Source organism: Vanessa cardui, chromosome 4 (genome assembly GCF_905220365.1).
Source record: "Vanessa cardui chromosome 4, ilVanCard2.1, whole genome shotgun sequence".
Lineage (NCBI taxonomy): Eukaryota > Metazoa > Arthropoda > Insecta > Lepidoptera > Nymphalidae > Vanessa > Vanessa cardui.
This window is the reverse complement of record NC_061126.1, coordinates 12,114,363-12,133,701: the sequence shown is the minus strand read 5'-3', so window position 1 is coordinate 12,133,701 and position 19,339 is coordinate 12,114,363. Positions and strand designations below refer to the sequence as shown.

At 32.2% G+C, this 19,339-nt stretch overlaps 3 protein-coding genes across 3 annotated transcripts; all 3 read right to left on the bottom strand.

The window, feature by feature from the left end:
• Nucleotides 1-2,767: 2,767 nt before the first annotated feature.
• Nucleotides 2,768-3,592, bottom strand: LOC124544152 (3-oxoacyl-[acyl-carrier-protein] reductase FabG-like). The gene has a single exon (XM_047122609.1). It carries the CDS (start codon nt 3,553-3,555, stop codon nt 2,806-2,808), a length of 750 nt encoding a protein of 249 aa, XP_046978565.1. The 5' UTR covers nt 3,556-3,592; the 3' UTR covers nt 2,768-2,805.
• A 4,178-nt stretch (nt 3,593-7,770) lies between these two features.
• Nucleotides 7,771-8,572, bottom strand: LOC124544249 (3-oxoacyl-[acyl-carrier-protein] reductase FabG-like). The gene has a single exon (XM_047122722.1). It carries the CDS (start codon nt 8,531-8,533, stop codon nt 7,784-7,786), a length of 750 nt encoding a protein of 249 aa, XP_046978678.1. The 5' UTR covers nt 8,534-8,572; the 3' UTR covers nt 7,771-7,783.
• Nucleotides 8,573-17,023: 8,451 nt separating this feature from the next.
• Nucleotides 17,024-17,860, bottom strand: LOC124544182 (3-oxoacyl-[acyl-carrier-protein] reductase FabG-like). Its single transcript, XM_047122642.1, has one exon. It carries the CDS (start codon nt 17,816-17,818, stop codon nt 17,069-17,071), a length of 750 nt encoding a protein of 249 aa, XP_046978598.1. The 5' UTR covers nt 17,819-17,860; the 3' UTR covers nt 17,024-17,068.
• Between the last annotated feature and the right edge of the window lie 1,479 nt (nt 17,861-19,339).

Genomic DNA, 19,339 nt, shown 5'->3' with positions numbered 1-19,339 from the left:
AAGATACATATAATATTAGACTATTCGAAATTGGGGGATTTTATACAAATAAAAGCGAATTTATATGTATGTATCTTAATAGGAAGTGAATATCATATACGTCAATGTGAGCGTAAACGCACACATGTAAGTGAAAATAAAAAGCTCATAATTAGATGTTTAAATAAAAATTACGTCACATTGGGTATCTTTTCACGACTGTATCAAAATTGAGGATTACTTTGGAGATAATATTTTTGATAAGTACCTATGCAACTTTTTTTATTCTGACTGAAGTAAAAAATAAAATTACAGTTGCGTTTATGTGTAATGTTTTTTTTTATTATTTATTTATGCATCGTCTGAAAGTTTGAAATTAATTATTTTTTATTCCTTTTTGGTTTGGCAATTTACATTATTCTTTGACTTTTTGACTCAAAAAAAGTTTCATAACCATAAATATGGATACATCATCCAAACAAGCTGTTCAAATGTTAGCCCTATATAAATAGGGTATTGTTTTTAGAGAATATCAAAGTTTTTCACAAAAATGGATTATCGGCGTAAGGAGAGATATACATAATGTTGCAATTAATGGCCAGTAAAGCACCTGCAAGCCCCCCGGTACATGTCCATGGGCGGTGGTAGTCAATTTCCATCAGATGAGCTTCCTACTCGTTTGCAACTTTTGAATAAAAAAATACTGAAAGCGTATTCATTTTGTAGGCAATTCCTCTATGACGTTCATTCTCCAATTTTGATCATCGACATTATTCATCAAGTGCTAGATGAGGTAGTTCGACAGTGCAGTACCTCACATGGGATCACAAGATAAAAAGAAATACTGTACTGCAAGGCACTGCCCTACTCCAAAATTTCCTTATTGGGAAGAGTATGGGGATAAGGATCATGAATTGGCTACAAAACATGTATCGTTTTAGTTAAGTCCTTTCCCTTAAATAAACACACACTTAAATATATGATACCCTGATATTAAGATAACTAACTGAACAATTTTTCAATTGAAATTTGTGTAAATATTTTTAATACTTGATTGTAAAGTTTACTTCGAATGTATCTTGACAATTAACGTAGTTTAAGACTATGTCAGTGTATATCCAGCAATAAGGAAAGTTATGAAGAAATGCATATGTCCAAAAATCTTCGGAACTCACTCAAGTGAGGTTAACCTTTTGTTTTTTATTAAAAAAAATAAGTATGCAAACAAAAAGTTGGTAATTACAGTGAATTATCTCTATGTGAATAAGGGCTTGAATATCTGACTTAAGTAATCTTCATTAGGCTGTACGTCTAAATCCTGTTCCAATACATGTATTTGGGATAAAGAGACCCAGGAGTATAATTTTTCCCGAGACGCAGTATTAACTTAGTCAGCCTGTAACGTTTTCATGGTTACACTAATTAATCGATATTTATGAGATTATCCATAATGTTTGAAGATTTACGTCTCTTAAAAGTTTTCAAATTACACACCAATTTAATTGAAAGTAAATACTATTTTATTTAATATTTTTTTTTTTAGGTTATTTCATTTTATTGATAGTTAAGATGATAAAATATAAAAATGAGATTTATTCCAATTAAATCAACAATAATTATTAATATAAAAATAGTAGTCATTTATTTTCTTACATAATTGTTAAGTTAAACTAAGCCTGTTCGGGGATGGTTTTTATTGAGTACATACAAATTGTCATATTTTGAATTATTCACTTTAATTTTTAATAATATAAAAAGTATGAAGCTATATCGCTGAATTTGTATTGTAATCTCTCTTGTAATGCCAATTTCAACGAACAGAAAAGCTCTCTCTATCAGATAGTGTATTTGCTTACTGCCTTCCAACTATTGATAAAAATAATAATAATAAAAGCGAAATATTTTTATTGTATCCGTTCGTTCAACGGATTGCAATATTTTTAAAAGCTTTCTTGATTTCTTTTGTTAAACATAATATCAAAAACAAAGAGTGCTACAGTAAATAGTGTTAGCGGTTTTTATTTATAAAATAATATCACATTTGTAAGTCGGCATTAACTCGTTCTTACTTTATTGTTGTAAAGAATAAAATAATATTTTGAAATGTTTTACATTTAATAATTTAGTTCGAAGTATAAGCACAGATTTCGTTTATCCTAAAATGAAATGTTGGGTTATTTTTAAGATTCAAATAATATTTAATAATATTATTATCGATACTGTTTAATCGCGAGTAGGAATACGGTGCGTAATTATACGTAACAAAAAAGTGCTATTCATGTTTTTTTAGTAAAAATATTTTTAAGTAAAAAAAATTAAGTAAAAATTGAGTCATTGTAATTAATGTATTTCGTCGAGAAGCTTGCAAGGCTCTAAATCCAGATCTAAGTTTGGCTCCCGGATATATTTTTTTAATTTAATTTGTATTCTATTTTCTATTAAATAATCAATATTGTACTTATTATCAGAGTTGACTGAAATGTAAGTCAGCCTAAACATATCACTGCACTATAGAAAAGAATTATTTTCTCATAAATTGTACTGCAAAGAAAGCAAGTAAACGTGTTAAGAAGTACTAATTATAAAATACTTTATTAATAAAAGTAGAACTTGTCTATAAGACCATCATATAACACGCATGACAGTATGCCGGAGAACTACGATATGTTTGTTCTGTGTTGGGTGTACCTGGATTTTCTAACAATATATATATACAATATAGACTAATATATACTCTTAATACTGGACTGAGTGACTGGTGGTTTCAGATGATAATAATACAAAAATATTCTTAAAAATTAATATTTATTAAATAAAAACACTTAATTAACCTCGTTTAATCAGCATACCATTGTCGTTTACGTAGTTGGCTCCAGTGACAGACTTCGCTTTATCACTTGCCAGGAATAAAATCATATCTGCCATTTCCTCCGGCTCAGACACTCTGTTTAGGAGAGTCATCGGTGGAAAATCATCCCATGTAAAGGCGGCTTTAGCATTCTCCATAAAATCAGTTCTTACCGGTCCAGGACTTATCACATTCACTCTCACGCCGTGAGGACCCAACTCAGTTGCGCAACAAACAGTGAAATGATTCAATGCTGCTTTTGAGATGTAGTAGTTGGTCATACCAGGGCCGAAAGGAGGCATTATTCCAGCAATACTCGATATGTTCACAATATTGCCTTTAGTTTTAACCAAGTATGGGGCAGCCAAGTTTGTTAAATGTACGACCGCTCGGAGATTGATGTTCATGATGGCATCGTAAGCTTTCATCATATCGTCGGCGAGGATACCGCCATTTTCCATCGTCATACCAGCATTGTTAACCAGGACATCGATCTGACCGAACTTCTTAATGGTTTGGTCTATGACCTTGCGAGCATCATCGTCGTTGGCGATATCAGCGCGAACCACGAGTGGCGATGAACATTTCGCAGCCACGGCGGAGAGCTTGGCCTCGTTGCGGCCGACCATGACCACGTGAGCACCCTCTTTGCTAAACATGATCGATGCCGACGCACCGATGCCCGAGCTGGCTCCCGTCACTATCACAACTTTGTTTTTGAAACTCATTTTGAAATGTATTGAGTAAGACTAACGTTGATGGATTTCACGCCGATCTATTTATACGAAAATTTTGGTGTATGGTATGATAATTATAGTAATTCACACTTGTATGATAAGTATTTTATCGATACGCTTATAGCAGTTACATCCAGTACCATCGCAATAGGAAATAAGATAAGAGTCATTGAATTTTCTCGATTACATATCACTGGGTAATGTTGTGCAATAGTATACAAATAACAAACTTGTTCTTGTACTTATGATAATAATATTATTTTTGAACAAAATCATTGTGTAAATTAATGCTAAATCGATATTACATCTCATCTCTATTCTGGAAGGACTGATCTGGTATTTTTATATCGAAACGTCGATACTCAAGATTACTCGTTCCCGTTTTTGACGTGAAGCTGGTTCACAGGAGCGACCAAATCAAGATAGGGAATCACCTCCAATGGTTTCTAAAAAATAGTTTATGTTTCATAACAAGAAGTAGTACGTCAGCGTCAAAGTCTACAACTATGTGCGGATCATCGTAATCGATCGATCGTAAAATGCAAAGAATGTCCACATCCTATCCCAATTACCTGATACAATCGTGTTGCATCACAAACTGCTGGATAATATGAGGTTTGGCTAGGGAATTTTTAATTTGTGTGACTTCGTTGATGATTTTCTCCTGTCCGTGCTGTTGTTATTTTATATACAAAATTTTAATTATACTTAATTTGCCTGTATCTTAATGCTCCTGGCATTACTACTACCTGACGGAATCAATAAATTATTTGGAATTCAAATTAATGTTGAAAAGTGTTCATTAATCATTGCTGAGTGGTGATGTTTACTTGGAATTTATCTTTGTTAAGTATTAGTTGGATTCGAGATTTCTCTGCCAGTCTGGATAATAATTGGCCTGTTTCTTTTCATAATTAATTTATGTCTAGTACAGATACTTCTATTATTAAACTACGGTATTGAAAGCTTGGTGTCGTGTCAGGAAATCGTTAAGTCTCCTGGCGAATCGGTTCGTAACAACACTTAGGAACTATTTTTATTCGGATGGGAGATGTATTTGTTATTGATAATCAATACAAAATATTTAACATCTATTTATAATTATACAAGATTGTAAACATAATGAAAATTTGAATATTGTATTAATATGATATAAATTTGAGTAATCCAATCGATCTACTCTTTTTCACACGATACTCTTCGTTTAAGTTTGATCAATACCCAAAACTTTTACTCTAAAAACCTTTTTTTTTTCATTTTAATTTATAATTTCTATCTTTAAATATATAATTTTCCCTTTACTCACAATTTAGTCTATACTATACTATTATAAATAGATAAAAATGTACTTATGTGTGTGTGTGTTTGTAAAGTCAAAAACTACTGTACCGATTTTAAGACTTCTTTCACCGCTAGAAGGCTACAATTACCTTGAGTAAAAGGCTATGTTTTAATTATTAATTAAGTATAGACTTAAAAAAAAAAACAAAAAAGAAATATTATTCATAAAAGGTACAGGATTAAAAAATCCCTGTGTATATTTTAATCTTTAAAAACTTAGCAAATAAATTTTTTGCGGTTTTTTTTAATAGATGGAGTGATTAAAAAGGAGATTTATACGTCTAAGACAAGTTAAAATAGTAGACAAACACTGATAATTTTAGAGGTTAATAATTTGGTTAAATACAAATTATTTTTCGCTTACATTGCGAACACTGGCTGAACCTACAGGACAGATAAAAAAAAATATTACAGTATTGTGCACCTTAAAAAAATACGAAAAAGGTCATATATGTTTATTTCTTAGGGATAACCCATAATAAACATTTATTGGACGATAAATATAGTTTATTAAACTCGAATGATAAGAATTCTATCGATAAGATTAAAACGGTCCCATCTAGTGCCATCGTAATAGTAAATAAGATAAGACTAATTAAGTTAATACGATTACATATTACTGGGTAATATTGTGCAATAGTATATAAACAGCAAACTTGACTAACATATTATATAATCAGATTAAGATTTTATATCATAGCGGAGTTTCACTTTTAATCGAATCATTTCAAACACATCCTTTATTTTATGTATCAATATAGTCCAGTGAATAAAGCAAAATAAAGAACGTACTTCGGAAAAATTAAAGCAAAGCTTCATTTTTAAATGAGCCTTCTTTACAACCGACTTCAAAAAGGAGGGGGTTATCAATTCGTCTGTATTTTTTTATGTTTGTTACCTCATAGCTTGTTACTGGGTGGACCGAGTTTGATTTTTTATTGTTTGAAAGCAAGTGCTTTCCGTGTGGTCACCGGCTCCAAATATAACAATAACTATATCTACATTCTATAATCGTAAATAGACTTTTAAGTAGTCTAATATTTTTCATTTCATTTTATCTAGGAGGACCCTAAAAAGTATGTTGAATATGTGGTTCTAAACAAAGCACAAAAAGTTCCAATTGAACCACGTGCCACTAAAAAATTATCCAGGGTCAAAGCTCGCGACAAACAGATTTTCTCTATTATCTCGTAAACAGTCATAATTATGGCAAAAAATTTCTTTATCAAATGTTTTCGACAAAAACTGGGCAATCCCCTATTTTTTCCGTAGCGCAATGTCTTTTTTACTGGACTACTACTTTTGTACTTGGTGGTAGGGCATTGTGCAAGCCTGCCTGGGTAGGTACCATCCACTCATCAGATATTCAACTGCTAAACAACAGTACGCAGTATTGTTGTGTGCCGGTTTGAAGGGTGACTAAGCTAGTGTAACTACAGGCACATGGGACTTAGCATCTTAGTTCACAAGGTTGGTGGCGCATTGACGATGTAAGGAAAGATTAATATTTCTTACAACGTCATTGTCTATGCGTAATGGTGACCACTTACCATCAGGTGGCCCATATGCTCGTCCGCCAACCTACTCCATAAAAAAAAGTATTTTAGAAAAACAGTATTCTTATTGATTGTCATATTAAATATTGTCACCGGTTTGACTAAAAATAAGCTGTGTTAGCAACTGTGAATTCGAAAGCGCAGTACATATTTGGTTTCAACGTTTTCATTTTGGAAATTTCTACCTCCAGACCCAATCCCGTGAACAGCCGGAGAACAAAGTGGAAAATGAAGAATTATAGGGTATTGTTGAATCGCATCCATCACAAAGCACTTCAGAGAGAGCTACAGGCTTCGGGGTAAAAGATAAAAATATATTAATCCACTAATAACACAATCGAAAAAGTAAAAAAACTTGAACGATGGCTAGTTAACGAATTGAATGTATCGAACTTGCAAACACGTGTCGGCTATTATGTTACTTTGCTCAACCGACATAATAATATAGAGATTTTAAATCGATTCATTGCTCGTGATGAAAAGTGGATACTAAATGAAAATCATAAGCGCTCTTTGCAATGACTGAACCCTGGAGACACTGCCAAATCCTTTTCTACACGAAAATTTACTCAGAAAAAAGATACTTGTGAGTTGTAGTCTTCTAAAATCTAGCGAAACAATAACGGCAGATATCTATTTTCAGCAACTGCAAGGAGGAGGAAGTAGCTGCTAAATAACCAAGACAGGCCAAAAACAACCACTAAGTTAGATGAGCTACAATCTTAATGTCTACGACATCCAACCCGCGGACCTTGCTACAGAATTCAACTTTTTCCGGAATTTGAACATCTTCTTAGAAGAAAAAATTCAACTGCGATGGGGCCGTCCAAGTCGCCTTCAAAGAATTTATAAATTCTTGTATTGCTGAATGTTTAAAATAATAAATACCTACAATATATACAGTCATAAACTCCTCACACATTTTATGGGACTAGTGTTTTAAGGTAATAATAATAATACAAAAACATTCTTCGAAATTAATGTTTATTAAATTAACTTAACACTAAATTACTAAATAAATCTTATTTTTCATTAAAAGAATACTTTTTAGAAAGAAACACCTGGAGTTAGGCTCGGGTTCCATCATAGGACACTAATTACTGTTAATTACACATTTACAACAGCATTGTAAATCTGTTTATTTAAAAAGAGCAACTATGCGAGTTTCTTGTCGTTTCTTCTCGCTAGAAGCTACTTTCCGAAACGGTGGTAGTATTTAATTGTTGACGATTCAAAAACGCTTCATTGTGAAGTTTACTTGAATAAAATTGATTTGATTTGATTTAATAATAATACAAAAAATATTAACATAACACTTAAAACTAAGTCCGTTTAATAAGCATGCCATTGTCGTTCACGTAGTTGGCTCCTGTGACAGACTTCGCTTTATCACTTGCTAGGTACAAAATCATATCTGCCATTTCTTCCGGCTCAGACACTCTGTTTAGGAGAGTCATCGGTGGAAAATCATCCCATGTAAAGGCGGCTTTAGCATTCTCCATAAAATCAGTTCTTACCGGTCCAGGACTTATCACATTCACTCTCACGCCATGTGGACCCAACTCAGTTGCACAACAAACAGTGAAATGATTCAGTGCTGCCTTTGAGATGTAGTAGTTGGTCATACCGGGACCGAAAGGAGGCATGATTCCAGCAATACTCGATATGTTCACAATATTGCCTTTAGTTTTGACCAAGTATGGGGCAGCCAAGTTTGTTAAATGTACGACCGCTCGGAGATTGATATTCATGATGGTATCGTAAGCTGTCATCATATCGTCGGCAAGGATACCGCCATTTTCCATCGTCATACCAGCATTGTTAACCAAGACATCGATTTGACCGAACTTTTTAATGGTTTGGTCTATGACGTTGCGAGCATCATCGTCGTTGGCGATGTCAGCGCGAACCACGAGTGGCGATGAACATTTTGCAGCCACGGCGGAGAGCTTGGTCTCGTTGCGGCCCACCATGACCACGCGAGCACCCTCTTTGCTGAACATGATCGATGCCGACGCACCGATGCCCGAGCTGGCTCCCGTCACAATTACAACTTTGTTTTTGAAACTCATTTTAAAATGTTTCGAGTAAGACTGATGTTGATGAATTCCGTGCTGCTCTATTTATATGTAAATTTTAGTATAGAAGATGATAATTATCGTAGATCAAACTCGTATGATAAGTATTTTAGCGATATGATTAAAGCAGTTTCATCCAGTGCGATCGTAATAGTAACTGAGGTAAGACTCATTGAATTTTCTCGATTACATATTACTGGGTAATGTTGTGCAATAATATTCAAAGAGCAAACTTGTACTTCCTATTTTAAAAAAAATACAATAATTCCGTGCCTTGTAGTAAACAAGGCATGGAATTATTGTATTTTTTTTTACAAAATCATTTAATAAATGAATGTTTAATCGATATTACATTTCTTCTCTTTGCCTCGGTTATTTAACATTTGAAATACTGAGCCAAGGAAACCCTACAATATATCTAGCAAACAATAATACGAGAATACGTTACGAAACATGTTTCAACCGACTTCAAAAAGGAGGAGGCTATCAATTTGTCTGCATTTTTTTTTATTTTTGTTACCCCATAACTTTTTACGCGGTGAACAGATTTCGATATTTTTTTGTTTGGAAGCGAGTGCTTTCCGTGTATGCCGCAATTTATTTTGGTCCAGTTGTGATGATGGTATTATATTTAAAAAAAAACATATAAGTCTTAAATTTGCGATTTGTATGTGCGCGATAAGTGAATGAATAACTTAGAATCACGCCACCCATTTTTAATGAATCTTTTTTTTAGTAAGGATTTATGTCAACTTTTGTGAAAGTTTGGTTAGATTCTGAGCATGGGATCTAAAGTAACGGAACTCTTTAATTTTGAGGAACACGTTATCGATACTCATCCGTTTCTTTTTTAAGTTATTTGGATATTTGAGTCATATTTCGTTGCGTGGCTAGTAATTTTCAAAGTCAAATATAATAATCAATGGAACTCCTAAACGGCTCAAAGTGAGGATGCGATATGTGGATTACTGTCTTTGATCAAATGTCAATGTTACGTTCGTTGCCGCATTCCAACATGATGTGTGCCCTTATGATGTACGACATAATATATTAGCTATTTTGCAAAGTTTTATTTACCAAGGTCGATTACAGCTCAATGTTCGTACCTTGTAGTTTGTTGACTGTCACTGACCAGCTTAATAATCAAGCTGTCACGATGACAATGTTTTCGATTTTGTCCCTATTTAATTTTTTTTTATGTAAAATCGCATTTTCAAAGTCTATATTGCGTTATTCGCAAGTCTCCTTTGAAATTGTCCTCGAAGTAGTTTTATTCCGTTTACGTACACGGTTCTCCCTTACTTCGTTTAATTCTTGTAAAAGGCGCTGACTCATATAAATAGCACGCATAATCTATCTTCACTTAAAATTTAAAAAAAAAGAAAAAATAACAGAAAGAAATCCGACTTCACTCAAAACACTATTTCAAAATAAATTGATATGCACTAAAAAGTTAAAATATGTGTCGTCCACAAGTAAGCGCACGGAACTATATAGCTCCGTAAAAAAACTGTTTTAAAATAAAAGAACTGTGTTTTGAAATTATAAAACGTAGATATGTGTAAATAACAAAGTCAGTGTGTGAACTATATAAAAACATTATTGTTTTGAACAAGTGTAATACGCAAAAGGGTGAAACGATAATTATATAATACAGGTACTTTTACTGAGGGCAGTGACCTATTTTACTAGCAAAATAAGTTAAGGAAGTAGTGAATTAATAAAAAATAAATGCAATTAAACGATTTTAAGAAAATAAAATAAACGATTAGAAACACCTAAAGTTCTAGTAATTTAAAATAAAACAAAGAAATACTTTAAAAAAAATATACAGTGAAGTGAGTAGATACAAAGAGAATAACTTTTTCTGTAGCGGGTGTTTAATAAAAACTCCAGGCGCAGATTATAATATTGTACATACAGATCACAATTTTTACTTGAACGATTAACCATATCGTTGGCCCAACGGTGTGAACCATACTTCTACACACGAGCGATACGGGTTCAAACCCAAGTTGATGGCGATCTATTTCAAATTATTTATTTTTCTGTTAAGAAGTTGCTGTTATAGTCGTTACTAAATAAGAATGATTCCACAGAAAAAAATAATAACAACAAGAAAAAATACTTCTCCAGAATCTGACAATGTGACAAACCGGCAAAAAAACAATCAGTCTGAAAAGTGGTCGCCTGCATCAGAACAACTTACTAAACAAGACGTTGAACAAATCATTCGTAATGAGTTTCAGGCCTTTAAAAATTTACTATTGGAAGATATCACTAACATGTTAAACAAAATGATTCAAGAAAATCTTAAACCTATAAAAGAGCAAATATCTACTATTGAAAACTCGATGACTTTTTTGAGCGAAGAATACGAATCTACTAAAACAATAATTGCAAGCTACGACGATAAAATTGCGGAAATGGAAAGAGAGAAAAATGCACTAAAAAAAGTAACATCTGATTTGCAACAAAGAATACATACTATGGAGCAGTATAATCGATCAAATAACATTGAAATACAAATGATTCCTGAGCATAAAAATGAAAATTTAATTAGTACAGTAATGCAACTGAATAAAACGATATCATGTGATCTAAAGGAGTCTGATATACATCACTGTACTGGAGTTGCAAAATTGAACAACAGTGACAAAAGACCCAGATCTGTGATTGTAAAGCTATCCACACCACGATTGAGAGACACGATGCTAACATGTGTCATCAATTACAATAAATCGCATCCTGACGATAAACTGAACACAAGTCACATAGGTATTGCAGCAGATAAGCAGCCTATATATATTATGGAACACTTGTCACCTGCTATTAAGTCTTTACATGCAGCAGCTCGAATAAAATCTAAAGAAAAAAAATACAGATTTGTGTGGGTTAGACAGGGCAAGGTATTTATGAGAAAGACAGAACATTCAGAATGTATTTATGTAAAAAATCATACTGTATTGAATAATATCCAGTAAATTGCATTGCTCTCTAAACTATTAGATCATTTTAGCGTTTCATGTTATAAAATTCAACGGTCTTAATATATACTACCAGAATGTCCGATGTCTCCGTACTAAAACACATGACTTCATCTGCAATTTATCGTGTACAAATTATGATGTTATTATATTAACAGAAACGTGGCTTAATGATAAAATAGAGAACCATGAATTATTCGACAACCGTTATACAGTATACAGAAGAGATCGTGTTAATTCACGTTTACATTGTAAAAAAGATGGTAGTGGAGTTTTAGTGGCGGTCTCCAATAAACTGAAATCAATGCGACTCAGTTTTTGTGAAAGTCAGTGTGAAGATCTTTGGATAAATATTGAACGGGATAATTGTCACGACGAGTATAACTCAATTGCATTATGTGCAGTTTATTTGCCTCCTCTCGTTAGCCGTAATATGCTATCTAATTTTATCAATAACTTTAATATTAGAATCGCCGAGAATAGAAAAAAATGTTATGGTCGTGGGAGATTTTAATTTAAGTAATATCAATTGGTTCGCTACTAATGATAATGTTATTTCTAATAGTTCCCTAGGAAATTTGCTAATTGATTTTGCATCTCTTAATAATTTAGTTCAACATAATAACATTTGTAATAAAAATAATAAAATATTAGACTTAATATTCAGTAATTATAATAACATAAAAATTAGTAAGTCTATTTTCCCAATAGTGCCTCCAGATCACCACCATCCTCCTTTAGATATATTGGTTTCTTATTCATCAAGATCTTATTTAAAAAGCAACGTTATTGGTGAAAGGAAGAACTATTTTAAAGCTGACTACGTAAGTATAATTTCAGAATTAGATACTATCAATTGGTTAAGCGAATTTTGTAATTGTAAGTCAATAAACTTAATGATCGATAAATTTTATAAAATTTTGAACAAACTGATTGAAAAATATGTACCAAAAAAGAAACTAAAACGTAAACAATATCCTCCATGGTTCAATAAGGAAATGATAAACTTATATAAAGAGAAACAAGTTTTTTTAAATAAGTACAAAATATATAAAAACCCACATGATGAAATTTCATTACGTCTTCTGAGCAAACGTTGTGCAGATTTATCGAAAATTTGCTACAATAATTACATTAAGATTATTGAAGAAAAAATTAGTAGAAATCCTAAATATTTTTGGTCATACCTTAAGGGCACACAAGATAATAGTACCGTTCTGCCAGGCATAATGACTTACAAACAAAAAGTAATAAAATCTGGATCAGAAATTTGTAACGAATTTGCCTCATATTTCGCTTCTGTTTACACACAATCTCAAATTTCATATACATTACCATCTTATAATAATCAATGTAAACATGACTGTGGAGCGTTCACTAATTTTGTAATATCACGAAGGCAGATTTATCAATACTTAAAAAGACTTGATACAACTAAAGGGACAGGTAATGATAATATCCCTCCTATATTTATTTCTAAATGTGCATGGGTATTAAGTTTCCCATTATATTTATTGTACAACGAATCACTTAGCTCAGGTGTTTTTCCCGATAAGTGGAAAATAGCTAGGATAGTACCGGTATATAAGTCCAAGGGTAGAGAGTGCATTGAGAATTATAGACCGATTTCCATACTTTCCACTTTTGCCAAAGTATTTGAAGCAATAGTTTACCCATATCTAGAATGTTATGTTAAGCAAATGTTTAATAATAACCAGCACGGCTTTATAAAGGGTCGATCTACAACATCAAATCTTGTTTCGTACAGTGAATTCATTGTGGCAGCTATTGATAACAATAAAATATACAAGCAAGTTGACGCAATTTATACTGATTTAACCAAGGCTTTCGACAAAGTTTCGCACGATATTTTACTCTTAAAACTAAGTAAGTACGGATTCAATGGTAATATGCTTCAGTGGTTCAAATCATATTTATACAATAGACAACAATTTGTGGTCTTAAAAGGTTTTAGCTCGAGTCTATATAAAGCCTGCTCCGGGGTTCCGCAAGGGTCATACTTAGGACCTTGGCTTTTTAATATCTTCATTAATGATATTTGCGATACGGTACAATATAGTAGAGTATTTCTATTTGCGGACGATTTAAAATTAACAAAAGTAATAAACAACTTAGCTGACTCAGAGCTCTTGCAGGTGGATATTAATGCTATATATAATTGGTGTAAAAATAATAAAATAGAATTAAACGTCAGTAAATGCAAGCATATAAAATTTACGCGAAAGCTCAATAAAATTGAAACAATATATAGCATTGATAACATCAAGTTGGAAGAAGTTTTTGAAATAAGTGATTTGGGTGTCATTTTTGATGACAAGCTTACTTTTGTCCCGCACTTCAACAAAATAATTGCGAAAAGTTCCAAAACGTTAGGATTTTTAATTAGAAACGGTAAACACTTCACGAATAACACGAAAAAAATAATCTATAACGCTTACGTGCGTAGTGTACTGGAGTACGGTAGTGTAGTGTGGAATCCCTGTTACGATGTACATCGTCGGCGTATACAGAGAATACAGAAGCGATTTGTATATCATCTATCCAGAAACAAAAAAATATCATACAATAAATTTAATAAAAATTACAGCAATCTCTTGAAAGATTTTCATATGGATAGTCTCTCTGTACGCAGACAATTATTAGATCTCTCTTTCCTATTTAAGATAATTCGTAACGAGATCGAATGTACTTACTTACTTGAAAATATACACTATCGTATTCCAAGGCGCAATGCTCGTAGTTTTCTGGGTACTTTTGATGTCAGAATATCAAAAACGAAATTAGGATGTAATGCACCAATACCTAGATCATCTCGGTTGTACAATGGTTTTAGTCAAGATCTAGATATTTTTAATGACTCTGCCATGATTTATCGTAAACGGGCGCTAGAATTGTTGAGAGATGCAAATAATAAATAAATAAATAATGTTATCTTAATTTATTTTGTATTAATTATTATATTTTTAGTGATTTTTGTAACGTAAACTTTGCTTGAATTTAATGAATTATTTAATTTTAGTTTGTGCCTATATCAATTCAAATTATTTGTGTTTTTTTTTTTTTTTAATTTTAATTTTATTAAGTGTTTGTTTATTTTTTATGCTCTTTAATTTTTATCAATTTTGACATTATTTTTTTTTCTTAATCTTTCTACTCATGTTGTTGTAATTGTGTGTTAATTTATTTTTGAAACAGATATTGTAATTGTTGTGACTACTTTAAAAAGCTTCACATGTTGGCTGTTTTCGCATAGTTGTTTTACATTTGTCATTAAAACATGTAGAAGCTACTAGTGGTCCTAAATAAATAAATAAAAAATAATAATTGCACATACATACAAATGTGGAATCACCTTAATTTTCTATTCATTAATATATTTATTCTCTTTTAATCTAACTCAACACATACCGACGAATAACAATTATCAAAATATTTTTAAAAGATAGTCCTAAGGAAACTCAAATAATCAATATGACTTAAAAGTTAGTTTACGATTATCTAATGTGATTACAATAAATGTTATTTTTGCGGTCGGTGTCAGCCACGAAAAAACTACAATATGTGTAGCAAAAAATAATACGAGAATCTTGGACGTTTTTTATTAAGTTTTTCCATATTATACGACGACAATATCTGCGACCTTGAAACATCACAAATACCAATACCTAATAAAACCAAACAAACGATCTTTAATAGGACACTATGCTGGGACATAATGTAGTAAACGGCGATACGAAAATATAGCAAGTGTAATACACTACATTAGCAGCCTGTCAATATCACACTGCTTCGCTAAGGCCTCATGGAGGAGAAGATTTGGAACATATTCCACCACGCTATTCATGTGTGGCAGAATTTCGGTGAAATTAGACGCTTCACCGCCGATCACGAAATAATTCATAAACATAAATTAAGCACATGAATATTCAATAGTGCTTGCCTGGGATTGAACCCGCAATCATCAGTTAAGATGCCATATAATAGGGAATATGCAAATATAATATTTATGAAAAATAGCTCATAAATTGTTAAAAAAATATATTATAGTTTATGATTGTTATAATTTTTGTTTTTTAACAATAATTACGAATCAAAGTAACTTGAAACGGAACATAATACAAAACACTAATATAGCGTTCAGTGACGTCACTCCTGTTATGACTACTTACTTGTGGTTATAGTTGTGAAAAATTGAACATTGAAACGAAAATTAATTGCGTTTTTCGAATGAAAATGGAAGTTGGATTTATCAAAGCAGACTCTAGATTCCTCTTTTCAGCTTGAAACCACTTTTGTCTCAGGTTTGTGTCAGAAGGTCCTGTCATAAACCATTTATTTGAAAACTTTTTTGAAGTGATGATCAAATTTTCACAAAACATACGTCAACAAAGCTTATTTGCATAGTATAGATAGTTCGTTTTAAATTTTTACAAGAAAGAATCTCATAGGTCTAGAAATAATGAATAAGTATGAAAGCCAGTGAGCTTGTCCTCAATCAGAGGGGCAGTCTCAGACAGCAGTTACGTCATAAGTCATATAGTTCTGTTTTCACGCGAAAATTTAAATTGACATTTCGAAACCGTATTCTTTGCCGTAAATTACAGTGTTTTAGATTTTTAATATAGTTGTGATCCATCCTATATGGAGTTCTTTAAAGTGAACACAAAAATAAAAATATCGCATCTTCTCTAACCTTAACTCAGTTCTGGCTAATATTAAATTCAAGGAATTAGCGTAAACAGGAAAGTTTAAATAGAGAACGAGATAAACAAATATTTTTATAAAAAAATTAACCGATTTAAAAAAATACACTATTTCAAAACAAATTTTGATCACTGTTATTCATCGGTATGTGTTGAGTTAGATTTAAAATAGGCAAATATGTTAATGAGTAGCAAAATAAATTGATTGTTAAGTTGCAGCAGAATTCCCAATTTTGTTTTTCCTTTTTAGGCATATTATTATTTTTCATATAATGTTCTGCTTGGAGTGGTTTTCTTTTTATTCATCTTTTTTAATTATATATAAAATAATGTCATATTTGTAAGTCGGTATCAACTCGTTTTTCCTTTATTGTTATAAAGAAACAAATACTTAATAGATTGAAATATGTTTTATTTCATAAATTGGTATGAACTTGTATTATTATCCTAAATTGTACTTATGATTATAACCCTGGTTTGACTATTATGTGAGTTGGACTAAATATGAAAGTAATCAAATATTTTTTTTTTCTAATATTAAAATAAGTCAATAAAAGAAGTAATTGTCTATAAGACCAGCACAATGACATTGATTAGATTCCATACAAACACGACAGTTCGCCAGAGGACTGCATATTATGTGCCGTGTAGGGTAGCGCTGAATATTAAACATAATATAAAAATAATAAATACCTACAATACATACTCCATAATATGAATAATGATACACATTTTATGGGACTAGTGTTTGAAGGTAATAATAATACAAAAAGTATTCTTAGAAATAAATATTTATTAAATTAACTTAACACTTAAAACTAAGCCCGTTTAATAAGCATGCCATTGTCGTTCACGTAGTTGGCTCCAGTGACAGACTTCGCTTTATCACTTGCCAGGAACAAAATCATATCAGCCATTTCCTCCGGCTCAGACACTCTGTTTAGGAGAGTCATCGGTGGAAAATCGTCCCATGTAAAGGCGGCTTTAGCATTCTCCATAAAATCAGTTCTTACCGGTCCAGGACTTATGACATTCACTCTTACGCCGTGAGGACCCAACTCAGTTGCACAACAAACAGTGAAATGATTCAATGCTGCTTTTGAGATGTAGTAGTTGGTCATACCGGGACCGAAAGGAGGCATAATTCCAGCAATACTTGATATGTTCACAATATTTCCTTTAGTTTTGACCAAGTATGGGGCGGCCAAGTTTGTTAAATGTACTACTGCTCGGAGATTGATATTCATGATGTTATCGTAAGCTGTCATCATATCGTCGGCAAGAATACCGCCATTTTCCATCGTCATACCAGCATTGTTAACCAAGACATCAATCTGACCGAACTTCGTAATGGTTTGGTCTATGACCTTGCGAGCATCATCGTCGTTGGCGATATCAGCGCGAACCACGAGTGGCGACGAACATTTCGCAGCCACGGCAGAGAGCTTGGTCTCGTTGCGGCCGACCATGACCACGCGAGCACCCTCTTTACTAAACATGATCGATGCCGACGCACCGATGCCCGAGCTGGCTCCCGTCACAATTACAACTTTGTTTTTGAAACTCATTTTGAAATGTTTCGAGTAAGACTGATGTTGATGAATTCCGTGCTGCTCTATTTATATGTAAATTTTAGTATAGAAGATGATAATTATCGTAGATCAAACTCGTATGATAAGTATTTTAGCGATATGATTAAAGCAGTTTCATCCAGTGCGATCGTAATAGTAACTGAGGTAAGACTCATTGAATTTTCTCGATTACATATTACTGGGTAATGTTGTGCAATAATATTCAAAGAGCAAACTTGTACTTCCTATTTTAAAAAAAAATACAATAATTCCGTGCCTTGTAGTAAACAAGGCATGGAATTATTGTATTTTTTTTTTCCAAAATCATTTAATAAATGAATGTTTAATCGATATTACATTTCTTCTCTTTGCCTCGGTTATTTAACATTTGAAATACTGAGCCAAGGAAACACTACAATATATCTAGCAAACAATAATACGAGAATACGTTACGAAACATGTTTCAACCGACTTCAAAAAGGAGGAGGCTATCAATTTGTCTGCATTTTTTTTTTATTTTTGTTACCACATAACTTTTTACGCGGTGAACAGATTTCGATATTTTTTTGTTTGGAAGCGAGTGCTTTCCGTGTATGCCGCAATTTATTTTGGTCCAGTTGTGATGATGGTATTCATATTTAAAAAAAAACATATAAGTCTTAAATTTGCGATTTGTATGTGCGCGATAAGTGAATGAATAACTTAGAATCACGCCACCCATTTTTAATGAATCTTTTTTTAGTAAGGATTTATGTCAACTTTTGTGAAAGTTTGGTTAGATTCTGAGCATGGGATCTAAAGTAACGGAACTCTTTAATTTTGAGGAACACGTTATCGATACTCATCCGTTTCTTTTTTAAGTTATTTGGATATTTGAGTCATATTTCGTTGCGTGGCTAGTAATTTTCAAAGTCAAATATAATAATCAATGGAACTCCTAAACGGCTCAAAGTGAGGATGCGATATGTGGATTACTGTCTTTGATCAAATGTCAATGTTACGTTCGTTGCCGCATTCCAACATGATGTGTGATTCCCTTATGATGTACGACATAATATATTAGCTATTTTGCAAAGTTTTATTTACCAAGGTCGATTACAGCTCAATGTTCGTACCTTGTAGTTTGTTGACTGTCACTGACCAGCTTAATAATCAAGCTGTCACGATGACAATGTTTTCGATTTTGTCCCTATTTAATTTTTTTTTATGTAAAATCGCATTTTTATTTATTTATTTATTTATTTATTTATTTATTAGGGAAACATACAGCATATCGTATATTACAACTTAATATAATAATCATATTTTAACACTTATGCCAGTTAAGTTTCCACTACTGTTTTAACAGGGAAGTGGACTAATTTTGATGTTACATAAAATATAACTATTTATGACAAAGAAAAATTTTAACGTGATGAAATATGGTTATGGTTAATTACTATTAAGTATTTTTCACAAGATTATAAAATTTACTTAAACTATTTTTAAACAGATCAATGTGGTTGTATTTTCTATTAT

Coding starts and splice junctions, on each gene's coding strand:
- LOC124544152 (XM_047122609.1), bottom strand. CDS start 3,555: ATGAGTTTCAAAAACAAAGTTGTGATAGTGACGGGAGCCAGCTCGGGC.
- LOC124544249 (XM_047122722.1), bottom strand. CDS start 8,533: ATGAGTTTCAAAAACAAAGTTGTAATTGTGACGGGAGCCAGCTCGGGC.
- LOC124544182 (XM_047122642.1), bottom strand. CDS start 17,818: ATGAGTTTCAAAAACAAAGTTGTAATTGTGACGGGAGCCAGCTCGGGC.